The following is a 22,328-nucleotide window of genomic DNA, read 5'->3' as shown; positions in this document are numbered from 1 at the left end:
GCATGATTCCCCCCCCCCCCCCCCATGATCATCCCCCCCCCCTGGCTGTGTACAGTAGGCCGTGGGATGTATGAGGGAGGGGTCCCCGGCGTGGGGTGCATGTAAGGAGCGGAGCGGGTGTGTTATAGCGAGAGGTGCGGCGGCCGTCTACCTGCCACTGCTTACTGTTTGGTTTCCGGAGTGGAGCGTGGTGCGGCCGAAGGCTGCAGTCGCAGGAGCGCCTGTGTGATCAGCAGTGGTGAGTGGGTGGTGCGTACGGCAGGTGGTGATATGGAGTTGTACGCGGGAGGGGTCCCCGGCGTGGGTGTCAGTGGCGTTACCGGGAGAGATGCGGTGTCCGTCCACCTGCAGCGTCCGGTATCGCCTGTGTGCTGGCAGAACCTGTGTCTGTTGGTACCGCTGGCCACCTCCCTATGCTGTACTGCAGCTAGTGTTGGCACAGGGCATGGTGTGTCTCCCTGCACATGCTGCTGACCCCGCCCACCGCTGTGACTCCGCCTAGCGTTAGAAAGCCAAGCACAGAGTCACAGGGCTATTATATAGGAGACTAGCTCACCACAGGTGATGGCAATCATACATTACCAGGAAAGTCCAGGAACAGAGCATTTTCTCCCTTATGGAGAGGGTCAGGGAGGCAAGTGTGCCCCATTCCACAGAGCGGGGGGGGGGGGGGGGCAGGGACAGTGACCGGCAAGCGAAGGGGGTTGGAGAAATGTGAGTGTCACCCATTGGGCGTGATATCTCATTTGAATACCACCCTATCTCCTTTCTACATTGATCCCCATTATTGCGCATATCGTGCCAATAGTAATTGGGTTTAGCTGCAAATAGGTTTGGGCGCCCTCGCTACTCCCGGGGGTAGCGAGCTGGAATGGCGATACTACACCCGTCAGTAGAAACAGAACGGTTGTGGAAGGGGGTGAAAAGAATTGAATACCGCTTGTTGAATTTCTTGTTCATCGCCCTCTGTATATCCCATATATTGTCTTACCGTGTACAGTCTTATTGTATGATTTCCCATATTACTTTAATGCAATTACGTGGTGAGACAATGTGTGTCCGCCCCCATCATCCAAACATCAAATCCCAAGGGACGACCCCTGGGCGAATGCCGGCTCCACCATATTAGCAATGTTTTACGGGTATTATAGTTGTATAGAAGCGCCTTATTGCGCAGTTTTGTACGGGTAATAAGTAAGTACTGTCTGATTGGTCCTGTGCCCACACTAGGTGGTGTTATCAGTGAATTCCGGTGGTTAGCGTGAGTATGGAAAGCGGAGAGGGTGACGTGATACTTAAATGATCCTGTGTGCTGCATAAACCCATAGATTGTGCTGGGGGAGTCTGCTTGTGAACTCTGTGTCAGGTTGTTATGGTAACCGGCCGCAAGTAAACACTGTAGTGTGTTATTGGACGTCAGAGGTGGGCCACCCTGCTGTGCGGTGAAACGCATTGAAATTACGGGCCCTCCCGGTGTCTAAAACACCCCCTCTCTTCCAGACCCATACAGCTTTTTAGTGTTCAAATGGTTTTTCCTCTCATTGGATATTGACGCATACCAGATCACTGGACATTGTATAAGCACATTATTCATTTATACCACACTGCGTAGATTTACATATTTTACCGTTAGTGTGCGATATATGTATTTATTTTTCTCTTACGTCCTAGAGGATGCTGGGGTCCACATTAGTACCATGGGGTATAGACGGATCCACTAGGAGCCATTGGCACTTTAAGAGTTTGAGAGTGTGGGCTGGCTCCTCCCTCTATGCCCCTCCTACCAGACTCCGTTTAGAAAATGTGCCGGAGGGGCCGGTCACAGCTAGGGGAGCTCCATAGGAGTTTCTCTGGTTTTATTATTTTTCTAGAGTTTAGGCAGGGCGGACATTACTCCCTCCCCCAAGTCCCACGAAGCAGCAGCCTCCTTGTGCCTAAACTCTAGAAAAATAATAAAACCAGAGAAACTCCTATGGAGCTCCCCTAGCTGTGACCGGCCCCTCCGGGCACATTTTCTAAACTGAGTCTGGTAGGAGGGGCATAGAGGGAGGAGCCCGCCCACACTCTCAAACTCTTAAAGTGCTAATGGCTCCTAGTGGACCCATTAAAAGCTATCTATACCCTTGCAGGGGCTGCGCATAGCCCCACCATTGCGGCTACTTGGGCCGCAGAAGCTGTTGAGGCGTGGGCTCAGGAAGTGGAATCTGAGTTTCAATCCAATTTTCCTGAACATGCCAGACAATGTCTCTCTTGTATTGTCACAGCATCTCATTACGTTAAAGAAGCAGCTTCAGATGCAGGTGTTATGGCGGCCAAGGCTGCTACGACATCCATTTTGGATCGCCGTATTCTCTGGTTACGGTCCTGGTTGGTGGACTTAGACTCTAAGAAAACCCTGGAGGTGCTCCCGTTTAAAGGAAGCATCCTCTTTGGTGAGGATCTCAACAAGATTGTCACTGACTTGGCATCTGCTAAGACTGCATGTCTACCTAGTACTACTCCTCCTTCGGCCCTGAAGGCTAAGAGTACTTCCTTTCGCCGTCCGGGTAAAGCAAAGGGTCAGGCATACCCGAAACAGTCTCGCACTTCCAGAACCACCAAGCCCAAGCCTAAACATGCCTGGGCTGCCCGTCAGCCTGCTTCAAAATCTGACCAGCCTGCGGCATGACGGGGCGGGCCTCCCCCTGGGGGATCCCAGGGTGGGAGGCCGACTTCTTCAGTTCACCCAGGTATGGTTGAAGACCACTTCAGACGCTTGGGTACGGGAAGTCGTCACTCACTGATACGCTATATCCTTCAAGACATATTCCCCTCCTCGCTGTTGCCTGATGGACATCCCTTCGGATCAGGTGAAGGCAACAACTCTGTTTAGTGGTACAATCCCTCCTGGACACCGGAGTGGTAATGCCGGTGCCTCTGACTCAGAGGGGCAAGGGGTACTATTCAACGCTGTTCCTAGTCCCCAAACCAAATGGTTCCTCCCGGCCCATTCTCAACCTCAAATCTTTGAACAAGTTTGTGAGAGTGTCCAAGTTTCGTATGGAGACCCTTCGCTCTATTGTCCTGGCTTTGGAACCAGGGGACTATATGGTATCCCTGGATATACAGGATGCTTACCTGCATATCCCTATTGCCATGTCACATCAGCAATACCTGCGGTTTGCTATTGGCAATCTCCATTACCAATTCCGGGCCTTACCGTTTGGTCTGACCACGGCTCCGCGGATTTTCACCAAGGTCATGGCAGTTATGACTGCTTCACTCCGCTGTCGGGGCATCAGGATCCTGCCGTATCTGGATGACCTGCTGATCCTGGCCAATTCCCCAGAAGTTCTCCTCCGTCATTTGGATCTGACGGTCCACTTTCTGCAAGCCCACGGGTAGCTCATCAACTGGAAGAAATCATCCCTGGTCTCTGCCCAGAGCATGGTGCATCTGGGAACGTTGTTGGACACACACAACCAGAGGTTGTTTTTGTCACAGGAGAAAGTCCTGAAGCTTCAGGACAAGATACGTTGCTTTACTCTCTCGTCCGCGTGTGTCGATACACTCGGCGATGCAAGTACTAGGCTTCATGGTGTCGGCTTTCAACATAGTGGAGTACGATTAATTTCATTCCCGCCCTCTGCAGAAACTGATTCTTGCCAAGTGGGATCAGGTCTCAAATGATCTCCTTGTCTCTGGAGATTCGTCTGTCACTGACCTGGTGGCTGCAGGACCAACGATTCAGCAGGGGTCCTCCCGTCTGGATCTGCAACTGGGTCCTTCTGACGACGGATGCCAGTCTGAGGGGTTGGGGCGCGGTGTTGGAGCAACACTCTCTTCAGGGTCGGTGGACCAGGGAGGAGTCTCTCCTCCCGATAAACATTTTGGAATTGCGAGCGGTGTTCTATGCTCTGAAACTGGCCCAGCATCTGGTACTGAACAGGCCTGTTCAAGCACAGTCAGACAACTCCACTACAGCGGCGTACATAAATCATCTAGGCGGCACTCGAAGCCACATGGCAATGATGGAAGTGTCAAAGATTTTTCAATGGGCGGAACGCCAACTGCCAGCCATATCGGCAGTGTTCATTTTGGGGGTCCTCAACTGGGAAGCTGACTTCCTCAGTCGTCAGGACGTACACGCCGGAAAGTGGAACCTTCATCCAGAAGTATTTCAACTCCTAGTGGAGAAGTGGGGCCTACCAGATGTAGACCTGATGGCGTCTTGACACAATCACAAGGTTCCGGTCTTCGGAGTAAGAACAAGGGATCCTCAAGCGGCGTTCGTGAACGCACTGGCAATTCCATGGAACTTTCGGCTGCCGTATGTGTTCCCTCCGGTGTCACTCCTGCCCAGAGTAGTGAGGAAGTTCAAGCAAGACGGTGGAATCCTTCTTCTAATAGCTCCAGCCTGGCCCTGACGGCATTGGTTCTCAGACCTACAGGGTCTCTCGCTAGAGCGTCCTCTTCTGCTTCCGTAACAACCAGACCTCATTGTTCAGGGCCCTTGTGTTTACCAGGATTTGGCCCAACTGGCTTTGACGGCGAGGCTCTTGAAGCTTCTGTACTGAGGGCCAAAGGATTTTCTGAGGCGGTCATTCAAACTATGTTGAAGGCCCGTAAGCCGGCTTCTGCTCGGATTTACCATAGGGTCTGGAATTCTTACTTTGCTTGGTGCGCATCTAACTATCATGACGTTTACAAGTTTAGTACGGCCAAACTTTTGGCCTTCCTACAACAGGGCCTGGACTTGGGGCTTCGGCTGGCTTCCCTCAAGGTTCTTATTTCTGCCTTGTCGGTATGGTTTCAGAGAAAAATTGCGACTCTGCCTGATGTTCATACATTCACTCAGGTCTTTTTACGGATTCAACCTCCCTATGTCCCACCTGTGGCTCCTTGGGATTTGTTGGTGGTTCTGGAGGCCTTGCAAGAGTCTCCATTTGAACCTCTTGAATCTGCGGACCTCAAGTGGCTTTCTCTTAAGGTCTTGTTTCTGCTGGCTATTGTCTCTGCTAGACGGGTATTAGATTTGGGTGCCTTGTCTTGTAGGTCCCCCTATCTGATTTTTCACCGTGACAGGCCGGTTCTTAGAACGCGCCCTGGTTATCTACCTAAGGTGGTGTCTTCTTTCCACCTTAACCAGGAGATTGTGGTTCTGGTCTTTGTCTCTCCTGGCTTGTCTTCCAAAGAGAGGTCTTTGGATGTGGTACATGCTCTCCGTATATATGTGAGGAAGACAGCCTCCGTTAGGAAATCTGATTCTCTCTTTGTACTGTTTGGTTTTCACAAACATGGGTGGCCTGCTAACAAGCAGACCTTGGCCAGATGGATTAGAATGGTGATTGCACATGCATATATGTACAGGCTGGCCTTCCAGCTCCTGGTACCATCAAAGCCCATTCTACTCGGTCTGTTGGACCTTCTTGGGCAGCCCGCCGTGCTGCGACCCTTGAACAATTGTGCAAGGCGGCTACGTGGTCCTTAGTGAACACGTTCATAAGGTTCTATGCCTTCGATACTTCCGCCTCCCAGGATGCTTCCTTTGGACACCGGGTTCTTGTGCCTGCTACAGTGCGTCCCCTCCCATGAGGAACTGCTTTAGGACATCCCCGATGTTATTCCCTGTGGAATACCAGTGTACCCCACTGCAGAAAAGGAGATTTATGGTACGAACTTACCTTTGTTAAATCTTTTTCTGCGAGGTACTGTACACTGGATTCCACAGGGCGCCCACCCTGACGCACTTGGCTTCTTTGGGTTGGTATGGCATTAGCCGCTGATACCTTCTCCTGTCATGAGAATGTGGTGTCTGTGGCTACTAACTGTTGTCGTCTCTTTTACCTGCTACTGCATTGGACTGGTTAACAAAACTGAGCTCCTGTACACGGAGGCGGGGTTATAGAGAAGGTGGCGCTGAGCATCTTGCGAACATTCAAAGCTTTTAGCTTGTTGGTGCCTCGGATCAAGATTCTACTCTACATCCCAATGTTATTCCCTGTGGAATCCAGTGTACCTCGCAGAAAGAGATTCAACAAAGGTAAATTCTTACCATAAATCTCCTTTTATGAGAATCTCATGATATAATCCCAAATCTACTGTCACACCAATGATTTTTGGAATAAGGCGATGGAACCATGCATATAACCTGTTGGTTATCTATGGGCAGTTCCATGAAAATATGAGCTTTGGGGGGGGGGGGGGAGAATTATATTGTTCTAACAGCTGCAATGATTAATGGGCACCAGACTGAGCATTTCAATTGTTTTGGGCGAGCAATTCAATTGTTCTGGGCGCCCAATTATTATCGTGCTTGTCTCACCCAATTATACGGGCTAAACCCATCTAAACTCCTGGTTAGTGCGCCCAAACAACCGATAGGGCACCCAAACCACAGATTTTTAGCACATTTCTGCTTGCCAGCTCAGGAGGCTGTGAGGAGCTCACAGCTGAACGGAGCAACAATTGAATCCCCTCCCGTAGAGCAACAAAAGTCAGCACAGGTACAAGATGTTGGGAGTTATTAACCAGTTGAATAATAATAGAATAATAGAGGAAAACAATTTTGCTTATGATCTAGTACTTTAAATTAGGTCTCTTTCATTCATTAGCATAAAAAGCAATGAAAATGTGTTTGATTAAAGTATCACGTGCCACAATATATAGGCCAAACCAAAAGTAAACAAAGGAACGTATAGCAGAGCACATCTATAACATAAGAAAAGGCCTTCAGACCTAGAGCATCTCAAAACACTTTGAGGGAAAGCACCAAAAAGACCCGACTGGTTTACAGTTCTTTAGAATACAAAAAATCAGCCCACATTGGAGAGGTGGCTTAATTGTGCAAGAGTTAAAAAGGAAGGAATCAAAATGGATATATTTCCTACAAATGCTGGAACCGACAGGGTTAAATATAGACTTTGAATTTAATGATTTTTTTAAAATCATTTTTAAACAATTCCAACACTTATTATTCATATTAGAAATCTTCACATTTTTTTCAACCCCTTTTATACAACCTTTTTTTGCATATAAACGTAATACCTGTGAATTTTTCACGTTTTTTTTGAAGTGACAATTTGTCTTTTTCTTGCTTCAATTAACTTTTAATTGGAACCTATTAATAAATAAAGATTCTTAATAAAAAGAGGAGACTTCAGATTAGAGGTGGTCATTCCGAGTTGTTCGCTCGCTGCTATTTATAGCAGAATTGCTAATAGGCTAAAATCTGTCAGTTCTGCGCATGCGTATGCACAGCAGGGCGCACGCGCTAAGCAATTTTACACAAAACTATGCTATTTTACTCACAGGCGAACGAAGCTTTTCAATCGCTCTGCTGATCTTAGTGTGATTGACAGGAAGTGGGTGTTTCTGGGTGGAAACTGTCCGTTTTCAGGGAGTGTGCTAAAAAACGCAGGCGTGTCAGCAGAAAACGCAGGAGTGGCTGGAGAAACGGAGTGGCTGGCCGGACGCAGGGCATGTTTGTGACGTCAAACCAGGAACTAAACGGACCGAGCAGATCTCAATCTAGGAGTAGGTCTGGAGCTACTCAGAAACTGCAAGGAAATACTTAATAGCAGAATTGCTAATCTTTCGTTAGCAATTCTGCTATGCTAAGATACACTCCCAGAGGGCGTCGGCTTTGCCTTTGCATTTCTGCTAAAAGTAGCTAGCGAGCGATCAACTCAGAATGAGGGCCAGAGTGCTATCCTAGAGAAAGGGCTTGAATGCCCGAAACGCGTTTGAAAAGCGCTACAACCACACATGGAGAACATTGACGTCCTCTGCTATGCGCCTGCGGGCCAGTAAAGCATAGACGCGGCGAGGGAACCAGCCGGTGCGCACGAAGGAAGACGACTGAGCACCGCGGGAAACACAAGAGGTAGGCAGCGGTAGGCTCAGAGAATTTAGCCTCCGGTACTACCATCTAGTGCGGCTCCCGGTTATTAAAGGAACCCTGGCAGCGGCGGTATACGGGCTCCGTACAATGTCCTGAGAGGGCTGTAAGCACCACTAACCACCACCGTTTTATTTTTACAAGCATCTACGTTTATGTGTCACTCCCCTACCCCCCCCCCCCCCTTTTTTTTTTCTTTTTGATCATTTAACCTTTTCCTATTTTTATTCATAAAGCGCTCCATTTCTAAATTTCTAATTCAAATAAATTATCGCGTGATAACTCAGTATCAGGGTTCATATAATGGAAATCAGGCAAGTTAACGGGCGAAAATAATTCTCTGTCCATGAAAGGGTTAAATTAAAATGTACAACAGTATAGTTTATTATGTTGACATGAATGTAAATGGTTAAATGCTTTAAGCGGTCTCTTAACTGAGTGTTATTGTGCATGACTCATCAGCCACAATAACATCACATGTCTGTTACTGTGCATGACTCATCAGCCACAATAACATCACATGTCTGTGTTACTGTGCATGACTCATCAGCCACAATAACATCACATGTCTGTGTTACTGTGCATGACTCATCAGCCACAATAACATCACATGTCTGTGTTACTGTGCATGACTCATCAGCCACAATAACATCACATGTCTGTTACTGTGCATGACTCATCAGCCACAATAACATCACATGTCTGTGTTACTGTGCATGACTCATCAGCCACAATAACATCACATGTCTGTGTTACTGTGCATGACTCATCAGCCACAATAACATCACATGTCTGTGTTACTGTGCATGACTCATCAGCCACAATAACATCACATGTCTGTGTTACTGTGCATGACTCATCAGCCACAATAACATCACATGTCTGTGTTACTGTGCATGACTCATCAGCCACAATAACATCACATGTCTGTGTTACTGTGCATGACTTATCAGCCACAATAACATCACATGTCTGTGTTACTGTGCATGACTCATCAGCCACAATAACAACACGTCTGAGTCACTAGACTTAACCACTTAACTGACGATTTTTTTCGCCAAAAACCACTCAGAAATTGTCGGGTTTTTTTTTTTTTAATGAGTGTATTAGGTGAAGAACATAAATTTAACCCTATCCAAAATGATTTTAGTTTAAAAAAGTCGACTGGGAACATCACGACCATTGGTAACATCGCGACTTTCGTTTTTACACTCTGGACAGCTGCCAGTTACACAGGGGGGGTGGCTTGGGGTTGTTGGTTTACACTTACCAGCAGCTGCTATTGTCTGAAGCCGCTGGAAGTGGGGGATCCTGCCGCGCTGACCGAGCAGCAGTGATCAGCAGCACGGCACTCAGTGGGGGATAGTGCAGGGAGGCAGAGGGACCTGCCGGTACCTCTGACAGCAGCAGCGGAGGGAAGTTTCCCTTCTCTGCCGCTGCAAACACTATCTGACTAGTCGCATCCTGTGCAACCAGGTCAGATAAAACACTTGCAGGCATGGTCGCATCTGATGCGACCATGCCAGGCAAGTGGTTAAAGGTCAGGCTGAATAGATTGTAAGTGCGTGTTTACTTGGCTTTATAAAATGGTCAACATATGCCCAAGCCTTTCACTGTGTTATTGGAGCATCACATTGCTGTATGGCTGTACAGTCATAGCCCAAGAGAGATTGGTAATTTATCATATTGACTGCTGTTTATCTTCTATCACCTATATCCTGTTTTCTTCAATAAAACCTACTGTGGTTTGGAATCAACGTGTGTACTAACCTCTCTTCTCACATCCACTATATACCAACTTATAGGCATCTGCCAATAGATTTCGTTACAGAAAAAGGTAAAAAAAAAGTTTGATTATTCAGATTTTAAGGTATTACCTCAAAATTCAGTTTTATATTAAAGTTTCTAAATACAACCTCATTTTTAAAAGCAGATGGTCCTCACGTTTTTTCCAGGCTGTAATTTGAGGTAACGGAATCACGTTAGGTCACTCCTGTAATCAGGAAGTCGCTCTAAAGAGGAAGTGCCGCCACTTTTTGCAGCGGATCTCAGCCATTGACTTCATGGACTGCAAATGAATCATGTGCTGAGTAATTTTTTTAAAGATAATTATGAAGAAACAGTGTCAAGTATTCCAAGCATTGAGCCATGCTGATACGTTCCAAATTGTGTCATTTTGTCCTTAAATGTTAGTGTAGACCGGATACCCGCCCAAATCATGCCAGGATGTGGTCACCGAGGAGTGACAGCCGTGTGTAGCAGCGAGACGTAACATTGACACATCAGACATTCTCTCCTCTGCATGGTGTAGAGGTGACCCCCTATATTTATATCCCATGGACCAAACTCCTGCCCCTCCATCTTGTACTGAAACCATGTAAGAACCGGTGGCAGTATATAGCTACCAGCACAAGTACAATGTGCCTCTCAGATATTGTGTCTCCTGGTAACCAGTGTATACAGCCACCCCGATGCAGCCTGACCTCCCTCAGGCCCATATGTGCTGATTAGGGCAACTCTGGATGGAAAGCAATCAAAGCCTAAATAAAAGCTAAGATGTTACCAGATATATCCCCAGATGTTTCTTGTAATATTAGGAAATGACCATGAAGGATATCGCACACCCAATACTAGTGCGCGTGTAGCGCTGGCGTTCATACCTCAGGATGGTCACAGTAGTAAGGTGTCATATGGCAGCAGTAAGAGAATAACGGGTATTGCAGGCAGTACAGCAGCAGAATGTGCAGGGACCAGTAATGATCACACACCAATTGCAGGCAGATGTACACTAACATTCCCACTTACTCAGTCCCACAGCGCCCACACATCTAACGTGGACCAGCTTAGAGCTCGTGGAGAAGGACCTCCGCCATATAACGATGACATAAATAAGTAATTCCGTATGTTCTCCCACCTATCAGGAACCCCTGTTCTTGAATCAGACTGTGCCACAAAGTCTGTCCTGTCCCCCGCCTTCCCCCTGCGCATTGTCTTGCTGATTCTGTAGCTATTGGTGACCCTGGAGGGAAGTGACCTGAGAAAGATACAGCAGGTACGTTTCAGGAGACTTCAGTATTCCCTCTGTCTTCTGCAGTGGCCCAGACCTCCCCCAGCATTTACATACATACATTTCTAGATGTGGAGTGACTGTCGGATGAGCTGATGATGCGGAGATATTAGATATAAGATACTCCATGGTTTTGTTACATACAGGAGCTGGTTTTGGAGAAATCCTGTAATTCCCATGTTACTGGTGGTGTATGGTTCAGTAGGTGACCCACACTGATGTCTGATTCTGGAACAGGTGAGTGACTCGGCTCTCCTCTATGTAGCACAGACTATGGGGCTGGTTCTGGGCAAACCCAAACAAAAAGCAGTAACTCTGCACCTGGAGAAACCATGCCGCACTGCGAGATCTGCCAATACATTTACTTTTATCACATGTAGGGCAAGTATTGCAATTTAGATTCAGCCAGGATGCGCCCCACCCAAATCCAAGTCTCTACGCACATTTCTCTAACGTCCTTGAGGATGCTGGGACTCCGTAAGGACCATGGGGAATAGACAGGCTCCGCAGGAGATAGGGCACTTTAAGAAAGCTTTGGACTCTGGGTGTGCACTGGCTCCTCCCTCTATGCCCCTCCTCCAGACCTCAGTTTTACACTGTGCCCAGAGCAAGATGGGTGCACTGCAGAGAGCTCTCCAGAGTTCTCTGCCTAGAAGCATTTTTGTTTGGATTTTTTTTTTTCTATCTTTTACTACTTTTTCACAGGGAGCACTGCTGGCAACAGGCTCCCTGCATCGAGGGACTGAGGAGAGAGGAGCAGACCTTCTTGTCAAAGATAGGCTCTGCTTCCTCGGCTACTGGACACCATTCGCTCCAGAGGGGGTGAACGCAGGTTCTTACTGGGCGTCCACCCCCGGAGCCGCGCCACCGTTCTCCTCACAGAGCTAGAAGTACAGAAGACAGAAGTAGTCAGGCGGCAGAAGCCTTCAGTTTCACTGAGGTAACGCACAGCACTGCAGCTGTGCGTCATTGCTCCCATACACCTCACATACTCCGGTCACTGTAAGGGTGCAGGGCCCAGGGGGGGGGGCGCCCTGGGCAGCAATATAAACCTCTGCATGGCAAAAAGACTATATACATGTACAGGTGGGCTCTGTACATGTATATAAAAGAGCCCCCGCCATATTTTACTAAGTTTGAGCGGGACAGAAGCCCGCCGCCGAGGGGGCGGGGCTTCTCCCTCAGCACTCACCAGCGCCATTCTCTCTCCACAGCACTGCTGAGAGGAAGCTCCCCGGACTCTCCCCTGCTTACACACGGTGAAAGGGTGCTTAAAAGAGAGGGGGGGGGGACGACGACACATAATTGGCGGTTTACATATTGTACAGCGCTGCTGGGGAAAAACATTTTGTGTTGGTCTCCAGGGTTATTGCGCTGGGGTGTGTGCTGGCATACTCTCTCTCTGTCTCTCCAAAGGGCCTTGACAGGGATACTGTCTTCAGGAAAGGGGTTCCCTGTGTGTGTGTGAAGTGTGTCGGTACGCGTGTGTCGACGTGTTTGACGAGGAAGGCTCGCTTAATGTGGAGGGGGAGTGCTTGAATGTAAGGTCGCCGTCGGCAACGCCGACACCGGAATGGGTGGATATTCTGAATGTCTTGAATGCAAATGTCAATCTATTGCATAAAAGATTAGACAACGCAGAAGCTAGGGATCAGTCAGGTAGCCAGCCCATGCCTGTCCGTGGGGCGCCAGGCCCTTCGGGGTCTCAGAAGCGCACCATATCCCAGATCGATGACGCAGATACTGACTCTAGTGTCGACTATGAAGATGCAAAATTACAGCCGAAGGTAGCTAAGGGTATACGGTACATGATTATTGCCATTAAAGAGGTTTTGCATATTACTGAGGAACCCCCTGTCCCTGACACGAGGGTACACATGTATAAAGGGAAAAAGCCTGAAGTCACTTTTCCATCCTCATTTGAATTAAATGACTTGTGCGAAAAGGCTTGGGAATCTCCGGATAGGAGACCACAAGTTCCCAAAAGGATTCCCATGGCGTATCCTTTTCCACAAACTGATAGGATACGCTGGGAATCTTCGCCAAAAGTTGACAAGGCGCTGACACGTTTGTCCAAAAAGGTGGCACTGCCTTCTCAGGATACGGCTTCCCTCAAGGAACCTGCTGGTCGCAGGCAGGAAATTACCTTAAAGCACATTTACAATCATTCCGGTACTATTGCTCGACCGGCTATGGCGTCGGCCTGGGTTTGTAGTGCGGTTGTGGCATGGGCAGATTCCTTATCTACGGAAATTGACACCTTAGATAGGGACGCCATTCAAATGACCATAGAGCATATCAGAGATGCTGCCTTGTATATGAGGGATGCTCAGAGAGACATTTGTTTATTAAGCTCCAGAATAAATGCTATGTCTATTTCTGCTAGGCGGCTCTTGTGGACCCGACAGTGGATGGGAGATGCCAATTCAAAGCGGCATGTGGAGTCCTTGCCTTACAAAGGGGTGGAGTTGTTTGGAGACGGCCTCTCGGATCTTGTTTCTACGGCTGGTAAGTCAAATTTCTTACCTTATGTCCCCTTGCAGCATAAAAAAAGGCACCTCATTATCAAATGCAGTCCTTTCGTTCCAATAAAAACAAGAAGGTACGTGGATCATCCTTTGTTGCCAGAGGGAAAGGCAGGGGAAAAAAGCTGCACACAGCTAGTTCCCAGGAGCAAAAGTCCTCCCCTGCGTCTGCAAAGTCCACCGCATGACGCTGGGGCTTTCCGAGGGGAGGCAGATCTGGTGGGGGCTCGTCTTCGGTTTTTCAGCCACGTCCGGGTTCACTCGCAGGTGGATCCCTGGGCATTAGAGATTGTTTCTCAGGGATACAGGCTGGAATTCGAAGATTTGCCTCCTCGACGATTTTTCAAATCGGCTCTGCCGGCTTCCCCGTCAGAGAGGGAGCTAGTGTTGGCAGCAATCCAAAAAATGTATATTCAACAGGTGATTGTCACAGTTCCTCATCTCCAGCAAGGAGAGGGATATTACTCAACCCTGTTTGTGGTCCCGAAACCGGACGGTTCGGTCAGACCCATTTTAAACCTGAAATCTCTGAACCTGTACTTGAAGAGGTTCAAGTTCACAATGGAATCACTCAGGGCGGTCATCGCCAGCCTGAAGGGGGGGATTGGATGGTGTCCCTGGACATAAAGGATGCTTACCTTCATGTTCCGATATTCCCCCCGCATCAGGCGTTCCTGAGATTTGCAGTGCAGGACTGTCGCTACCAATTTCAGACGTTGCGGCTTTCCACGGCCCCGAGAATTTTCACCAAGGTAATGGCGGAAATGATGGTGCTCCTGCACAGGCAGGGGGTCACAATTATCCCATACTTGGACGATCTCCTCATAAAGGCGAGATCTCGGGAGAGGTTGCTGGACAGCGTGTCTCTGTCCATGAAGACGTTGCAGATACACGGCTGGATTCTCAATATACCGAAGTCCCAGCTAGTCCCTACAACGCGTCTGACCTTTTTGGGTCTGATTCTAGACACAGACCAGAAAAAGGTTTTTCTTCCGATCGAAAAGGTTCAGGAACTCATAGCCATGGTCAGGAACCTATTAAAACCAAAAAAGGTTTCAGTGCATCATTGCACGCGGGTCCTGGGGAAGATGGTGGCTTCCTACGAGGCCATCCCTTTCGGCAGGTTCCATGCGAGGACTTTTCAATGGGACCTCTTGGACAAGTGGTCCAGGTCCCATTTACAAATGCATCAAAGGATCACCCTGTCTCCCAGGACCAGGGTATCTCTCCTGTGGTGGCTGAACAGTGCTCACCTACTAGAAGGTCGCAGGTTCGGCATTCAGGACTGGGTCCTGGTGACCACGGACGCAAGCCTCCGAGGCTGGGGAGCAGTGACACTGGGAAGAAATTTCCAAGGTCTCTGGTCAAGCCTAGAGTCTTGTCTCCACATCAACGTCCTGGAGTTGAGGGCCATATACTGCGTCAAGCGGAGGAATTGCTTCGGAGAAAACCGGTTCTGATTCAGTCAGACAATGTCACGGCAGTGGCTCATATAAACCGCCTAGGCGGAACAAGGAGCAGAATGGCCATGGCAGAAGCGACCAGGATTCTACGCTGGGCGGAAGGCCATGTAAGCTCGCTGTCAGCGGTGTTCATCCCGGGGGTGGACAACTGGGAGGCGGACTTCCTCAGCAGGCACGACCTGCATCCGGGAGAGTGGGGACTTCATCAAGAAGTCTTCGCACAGATCACGGATCGTTGGGGACTGCCGCAAATCGACATGATGGCATCCCGTCTCAACAAAAAGCTAAAGCGGTATTGCGCCAGGTCAAGGGACCATCAGGCGGTAGACGCTCTGGTGACACCTTGGGTGTTCAGATCGGTCTATGTGTTTCCTCCTCTTCCTCTCATACCCAAGGTGTTGAGAATAATACGAAGAAGCAGGGTCAGAACAATACTCATTGTTCCGGTTTGGCCACGGAGGACTTGGTATCCGGAGCTGCAAGAGTTGCTCGCAGGGGATCCGTGGCCTCTTCCTCTAAGGCAGGACCTGCTGCGGCAGGGGCCCTGTCTGTTCCAAGACTTACCGCCGCTGCGTTTGACGGCATGGCGGTTGAACGCCGGATCCTAGCGGAAAAAGGGATTCCGGAGGAAGTCATTCCTACCCTGATCAAGGCTAGGAAAGATGTGACGTTAAAACATTATCACCGTATATGGCGGAAATATGTTTCTTGGTGTGAGGCCAGAGCTGCTCCTACGGAGGAGTTCCATTTGGGCCGTCTACTTCACTTCGTTCAAACAGGAGTGACTTTGGGCCTAAAATTAGGGTCCATAAAGGTCCAGATTTCGGCCTTATCCATTTTCTTTCAAAGAGAATTGGCCTCTATTCCTGAAGTACAGACCTTTGTGAAGGGAGTGCTGCATATTCAGCCTCCCTTTGTGCCTCCGGTGGCGCCTTGGGATCTTAACGTGGTGTTACGTTTCCTCAAGTCACCTTGGTTTGAACCACTCAAAACTGTGGAGTTGAAATACCTCACGTGGAAAGTGGTCATGTTGTTGGCGTTCGCTTCGGCAAGACGTGTTTCCGAATTGGCGGCTTTATCACATAAAAGCCCATACTTGGTTTCTCACGTGGATAGGGCGGAGTTGAGGACTCGCCCTCACTTTCTGCCAAAAGTGGTCTCATCTTTTCATGTGAACCAACCTATTGTCGTGCCTGTGGCTACACGGGACTTGGAGGATTCCGAGTCCCTGGATGTAGTCAGGGCTTTTCTGTGTCCAGAACGGCTAGAATCAGGAAGACTGAAGCTTTGTTCGTTCTGTATGCGTCCAACAAGGTTGGCGCTCCTGCTTCAAAGCAGACTATTGCTCGCTGGATCTGTAACACGATTCAGCAGGCGCATTCTACGGCAGGATTGCCGTTACCGAAATCGGTTAAGGCCCACTCCACTAGGAAAGTGGGCTCTTCTTGGGCGGCTGCCCGAGGGGTCTCGGCATTACAGTTGTGCCGAGCAGCTACTTGGTCGGGGACAAACACCTTTGCAAAGTTCTATAAGTTTGATACCCTGGCTGAGGAGGACCTCCTGTTTGCTCAATCGGTGCTGCAGAGTCATCCGCTCTCTCCCGCCCGTTTGGGAGCTTTGGTATAATCCCCATGGTCCTTACGGAGTCCCAGCATCCTCAAGGACGTTAGAGAAAATAAGATTTTACTTACCGGTAAATCTATTTCTCGTAGTCCGTAGAGGATGCTGGGCGCCCGTCCCATGTGCGGACTTCTTCTGAAAGACTTGTATATAGTTATTGCTTACATAAGGGTTATGTTATAGTTTTTCGGTGGAACCATGGCTATGTTGTTGTTCATACTGTTAACTGGGTAAGTTTATCACAAGTTATACGGTGTGATTGGTGTGGCTGGTATGGATCTCGCCCCTAGATTTACAAAAATCCTTCCTCGTACTGTCCATCTCCTCTGGGCACAGTTTCCCTAACTGAGGTCTGGAGGAGGGGAATAGAGGGAGGAGCCAGTGCACACCCACAGTCCAAAGCTTTCTTAAAGTGCCCTATCTCCTGCGGAGCCCGTCTATTCCCCATGGTCCTTACGGAGTCCCAGCATCCTCTACAGACTACGAGAAATAGATTTACCGGTAAGTAAAATCTTATTTTTACATCTGCCATGATGCAACGTTACTGGCTCGTTTTCTTTCCTTCCAACTCAGAATCAAACCTTCTAGCAACACTTTAAATATACAGTATGGAGCTGACAGAACATTTTATTCCCTTCCCTTAGGAGACGTCACCTGAAGACCAGCCATGGAGGTCCAGGTCCTGGAACATATCCGGCACTCGCTACTGAGTGACAGAAACAAAGACCTGATCATAGACAAGCTGCTGAGTCTCACCATGGAGATTATCTGTCTGCTGACTAGAGAGGTAGGAGGCGCTAGATACCTCACTGTTCTATGTACTAGCGGAACTACAGGGGACAGTGCCCGGGGTAGTAGCAGCTGGCATTCTTTCCATTATAGTGCACTTCTTGTCAGTATACCATGCAGGCAGCCATTTTGTTTATTGAACAAGTACTTCGTGACCTGTAACCCATCAATTCACTATGAATTGGAGGCATGAGGCACCAAGGGGTGTGATTTACTATTTTTCGGTTTGTCAAAGCAGTTGATCAACAAGTCTTCAGGGGTTTATGCTATAAAGTGACATTTTCCCACAGAGATACAGCAGTGGCCCCCAGGAATTGTGGGTAGGAGCAGGCAGATCCCTCTGTGTGTGTCTTCTGCCTCTTATGGTTACAGCCATATATACAGCACAGCCTGTGTTACACAGAGATGGTGCAGGGCTGCTATCCGCCTATATACAGCTGGGATTAGCTTGCTGTATATGAGGATGTTACTGTATTATATACATAGGGCGGCATCTTACATATTGGTGCTCTCATAGGATTTCATTGTTGTGAGAAAGTCAGGTGACCAGGTGACAGACATCAGCGGCCCCCCTGTGTCAGATAGAAGCAGCGGCCCCCAGAGCCCAAACACGGAGGCTCCGCCTCATGCACCAACAGAGGAGAGGAGCCGTGACAGGAATAGGCGGGCACCTACTGAGGTATATCACAGAGAGACAGGAAAGGTGAGCGCTCTCATTGTACATATAGCTGTATATTTGTGCCCTGCAGTGGAATGTATTACACGGTACTCCTAGGTGTGGGGGTAAGTCATGTGACCAGCTCTCCTATGCTGCAGGTGCCTGGGAAGTGTAAGGATGTGGAGGTCTCGTTCTCTGTGACAGAGTGGGACTATTCAGGCGGACACAATGACGTTGTAATGGACCCTCCGCAGCTGCGTGACTCAGTGGGTAAGAGGACGTCTCTCAGGGTGTGTGATTCTATCATGTCACTTCTCTCCGCCCCTCTCCCGGCTGTTTGGCTGTTACTGATCACTGCAGTTAGGACCTAATTGGCCTCCATTCCCTCTGCATGTGGGTCCAAAGCGACTGCCAATTCCAGCTGACATCTGATCACGATCTATCGGATGCTGGGGGCTGGTGGAAGGTTGGATGATAAATTCTTCCCCCAGTGTCACTGGTCATGATGACCCTCGGGGGGTGACACCCCACCCAGATACACGTAACGGTGCAGGGCTGTGATTTACACCCGAGCCCTAGTGACCGGTGACCCTGTGCAGTGATATGTTCTGCTGTTATTACTAAGCATTGCTATATGGCTGTCATTGTCTGTTCTCCCCGCAGGTGAGTGTAGCTCTAGAAGCCCCCCAGGACGATGTGAGACCCCTCTGTACTCTGGGGATTATATAAAGGAAGAGAACCGGATTCTCATAGAGGATTATCAGGTAGCGGGACTGGCTGCATTATCTCTTCTGCATTATGTTACTCTCATATCCTTATCCTGTGTATCCTCCTGGTATAGACGCTCGGTGTAATAATATTTCTGTCCTTGTATGACAGGCTGAGCCGGGACACGGGGTGTATCACCCGCAGTGTAAGGAAGAGGAGCCCATCCCTGATCCCACCAGCTCAGGTGAGACAGCAGCGGGATTGGGTTACATAACAGATACAGTTAATTTGTATACTATATAAATAGCTAATTGTTTAAATATTACAGCGGTCAGATTGTAGCAGCGTCAGAGCAGGTAATAATTTGCTGTACAGTGATTATTATATAATGCAATCACTATTTCTCTAACGTCCTAGAGGATGCTGGGGACTCCGTAAGGACCATGGGGATAGACTGGCTCCGCAGGAGACATGGGCACTTTAAGAAAGACTTTGGATCTGGGTGTGCACTGGCTCCTCCCTCTATGCCCCTCCTCCAGACCTCAGTTTGATACTGTGCCCAGTGGAGACTGGGTGCTTTCAGGGAGCTCTCCTGAGTTTCCTGTCAAGAAAGTATTTTAGTTAGGTTTTTTATTTTCAGGGAGCCTGCTGGCAACAGACTCCCTGCATCGAGGGACTGAGGAGAGAGAAACAGCCCTACTTCTCTGAGTTTCAAGGCTCTGTTTCTTAGGCTACTGGACACCATTAGCTCCAGAGGGATTGTTACGCAGGTCTCACCCTCGCCGTCCGTCCCAGAGCCGCGCCGCCGTCCTCCTCGCAGAGCCGGAAGATAAAAGCCGGGTGAGTATGAGAAGAAAAGAAGACTTCAGAGGCGGCAGAAGACATCTTGATCTTCATAGAGGTAACGCACAGCGGTGAAGCTGTGCGCCATTGCTCCCATTCACCTCACACACATCGGTCACTGTAAGGGTGCAGGGCGCAGGGGGGGGCGCCCTGGGCAGCAATATAAACCTCTCTTATGGCAAAAGTACATATATACATGTACAGCTGGGCACTGTACATGTATATAAAGAGCCCCCGCCATGTTTTTAAGTATATTGAGCGGGACAGAAGCCCGCCGCCGAGGGGGCGGAGCTTCTCCCTCAGCACTCACCAGCGCCATTTTTCTCCACAGCACAGCGCTGAGAGGAAGCTCCCCGGACTCTCCCCTGCGTACCGACGGTGACAGTGGATTTTTCAAGAGGGGGGGGCACATAATTGGCGCATATACGTTCATAACAGCGCTACTGGGTAAACATTCTGTGTTTCTCCTGGGTCTTATAGCGCTGAGGTGTGTGCTGGCATACTCTCTCTGTCTCTCCAAAGGGCCTGGTGGGGAACCTGTTTTCAGAAAAGAGCTTCCCTGTGTGTGTGGGGTGTGTCTCTGTACGCGTGTGTCGACATGTATGAGGTTGAAGGCTCACCTAAGGAGGAGGGGGAGTGTATGAATGTAAGGTCTCCGTCGGCAGCGCCAACACCTGACTGGATGGATATGTGGAATGTCTTAAGTGCTAATGTAAATTTATTGCACAAAAGATTAGACAAAGCTGAAGTTAGGGAACAGTCAGGAAGTCAAACCATGTCTGTCCCAATGTCGCCGGGACCTTCGGGGTCTCAGAAGCGCACACTACCCCAAATAGTTGACACAGATACCGACACGGATTCAGACTCCAGTGTCGACTACGATGATGCAAAATTACAGCCAAGAGTGGCTAAATGTATTCGATATATGATTATTGCAATAAAAGAGGTTTTGCATATCACAGAGAAACCCCCTGTCCCTGACACGAGGGTACACATGTATAAAGGAAAAAAGCCTGAGGTCACCTTTCCATCCTCACATGAGCTGAACGAATTATGCGAAAAAGCTTGGGAAACCCCAGACAAAAGACTGCAGGTTTCCAAAAGGATTCTTATGGCGTATCCTTTCCCGCAAAAGGACAGAATACGGTGGGAATCCTCTCCTAGGGTAGACAAAGCATTGACACGCTTATCAAAAAAGATAGCGCCGCTATCCCAAGATTCGGCTACCCTCAAGGATCCTGCTGACCGCAAGCAGGAGGTTACCATGAAGTCCATTTACACACATTCTGGTACAATACTCAGACCGGCAATTGCGTCGGCCTGGGTTTGTAGTGCTGTAGCAGCATGGACAGATTCCTTATCAGCGGAAATTGAGACCCTAGATAAGGATACCATGTTAATGACCCTAGGGCATATAAAAGATGCTGTGTTATATATGAGGGATGCTCAAAGAGACATTTGTTTACTAAGTTCCAGAATAAACGCTATGTCTGTTTCTGCTAGGCGAGTCTTATGGACCCGACAGTGGACGGGTGATGCCGACTCGAAGAGGCATATGGAGTTTTTACCTTACAAAGGTGAGGAATTATTTGGAGAAGGCCTCTCAGACCTCGTCTCCACAGCTACGACAGGTAAATCGAATTTTTTGCTTTATGTTCCCTCACAGCCTAAGAAAGCGCCTCATTATCAAATGCAGTCCTTTCGTTCAAATAAAAGCAAAAGAGGACGTGGATCGTCCTTTCTTGCCAGAGGTAAGGGCAGAGGAAAAAAGCTGCACAACACAGCTAGTTCCCAGGAACAGAAGTCCTCCCCGGCCTCTGCAAAATCCACCGCATGACGCTGGGGCTCCCCTGAGGGAGTCCGCTCCAGTGGGGGCACGTCTTCGACTTTTCAGCCACATCTGGGTTCACTCACAGGTGGATCCCTGGGCAATAAAAATTGCTTCTCAGGGATACAAGCTGGAATTCGAAGAGGTGCCTCCTCGACTGTTTTTCAAATCGGCCCTGACGACTTCTCCCTCAGAGAGGGAGTTAGTGTTAAATGCGATTCAAAAATTGTATCTTCAACAGGTGGTGATCAAGGTTCCCCTACTGCAACAAGGGAGGGGATATTACTCAACCCTGTTTGTGGTCCCGAAACCGGACGGTTCGGTCAGACCCATTTTAAATTTAAAATCCCTGAACCTATACTTGAAAAGGTTCAAGTTCAAGATGGAATCACTCAGAGCGGTCATCGCCAGCCTGGAAGGGGGAGATTTTATGGTATCCCTAGACATAAAGGATGCGTACCTTCATGTTCCAATATATCCCCCTCATCAGGCGTACCTGAGATTTGCGGTACAGGATTGTCATTACCAATTTCAGACGTTGCCGTTTGGGCTTTCCACGGCCACGAGGATTTTCACCAAGGTAATGGCGGAAATGATGGTGCTCCTGCGCAAGCAAGGTGTCACAATTATCCCATACTTGGACGATCTCATAAAAGCGAGATCTCGAGAGAAATTACTGAACAGCGTGTCACTTTCATTGAAGGTGTTACAGCAACACGGCTGGATTCTCAATATCCCGAAGTCGCAGCTGGTTCCTACGATTCTTGGGCATGATTCTGGACACAGACCAGAAAAGGGTTTTTCTTCCGACGGAAAAAGCTCAGGAACTCATGACTCTGGTCAGGAACCTATTGAAGCCAAAACAGGTGTCAGTGCATCACTGCACTCGAGTCCTGGAGAAGATGGTGACATCATACGAAGCCATTCCCTTCGGCAGGTTCCATGCGA

The 22,328-nt window shown here is 48.8% G+C and overlaps 1 protein-coding gene across 5 annotated transcripts in view; it reads left to right on the top strand.

Moving 5' to 3' along the window:
• The window catches only part of LOC134994743 (zinc finger protein 436-like), a 497,924-nt gene that overhangs the window by 8,402 nt on the left and 467,194 nt on the right, over positions 1–22,328 (top strand). For all 5 annotated transcript variants that reach the window (XM_063951005.1, XM_063951010.1, XM_063951003.1 and 2 more), the window contains exons 2-6: positions 17,199–17,341; positions 17,861–18,046; positions 18,160–18,271; positions 18,665–18,765; positions 18,881–18,953. In XM_063951005.1, the coding sequence (XP_063807075.1) occupies positions 17,222–17,341; positions 17,861–18,046; positions 18,160–18,271; positions 18,665–18,765; positions 18,881–18,953 (592 nt within the window). In that variant the 5' untranslated portion in view covers positions 17,199–17,221. The remainder of the gene's footprint in view (positions 1–17,198; positions 17,342–17,860; positions 18,047–18,159; positions 18,272–18,664; positions 18,766–18,880; positions 18,954–22,328) is intronic.

This window comes from Pseudophryne corroboree, chromosome 2, assembly GCF_028390025.1.
Source record: "Pseudophryne corroboree isolate aPseCor3 chromosome 2, aPseCor3.hap2, whole genome shotgun sequence".
Taxonomy (NCBI): Eukaryota; Metazoa; Chordata; class Amphibia; order Anura; family Myobatrachidae; genus Pseudophryne; species Pseudophryne corroboree.
Note: the sequence above shows the minus strand (reverse complement) of the source record. Positions and strands in the feature narration are given on the sequence as shown.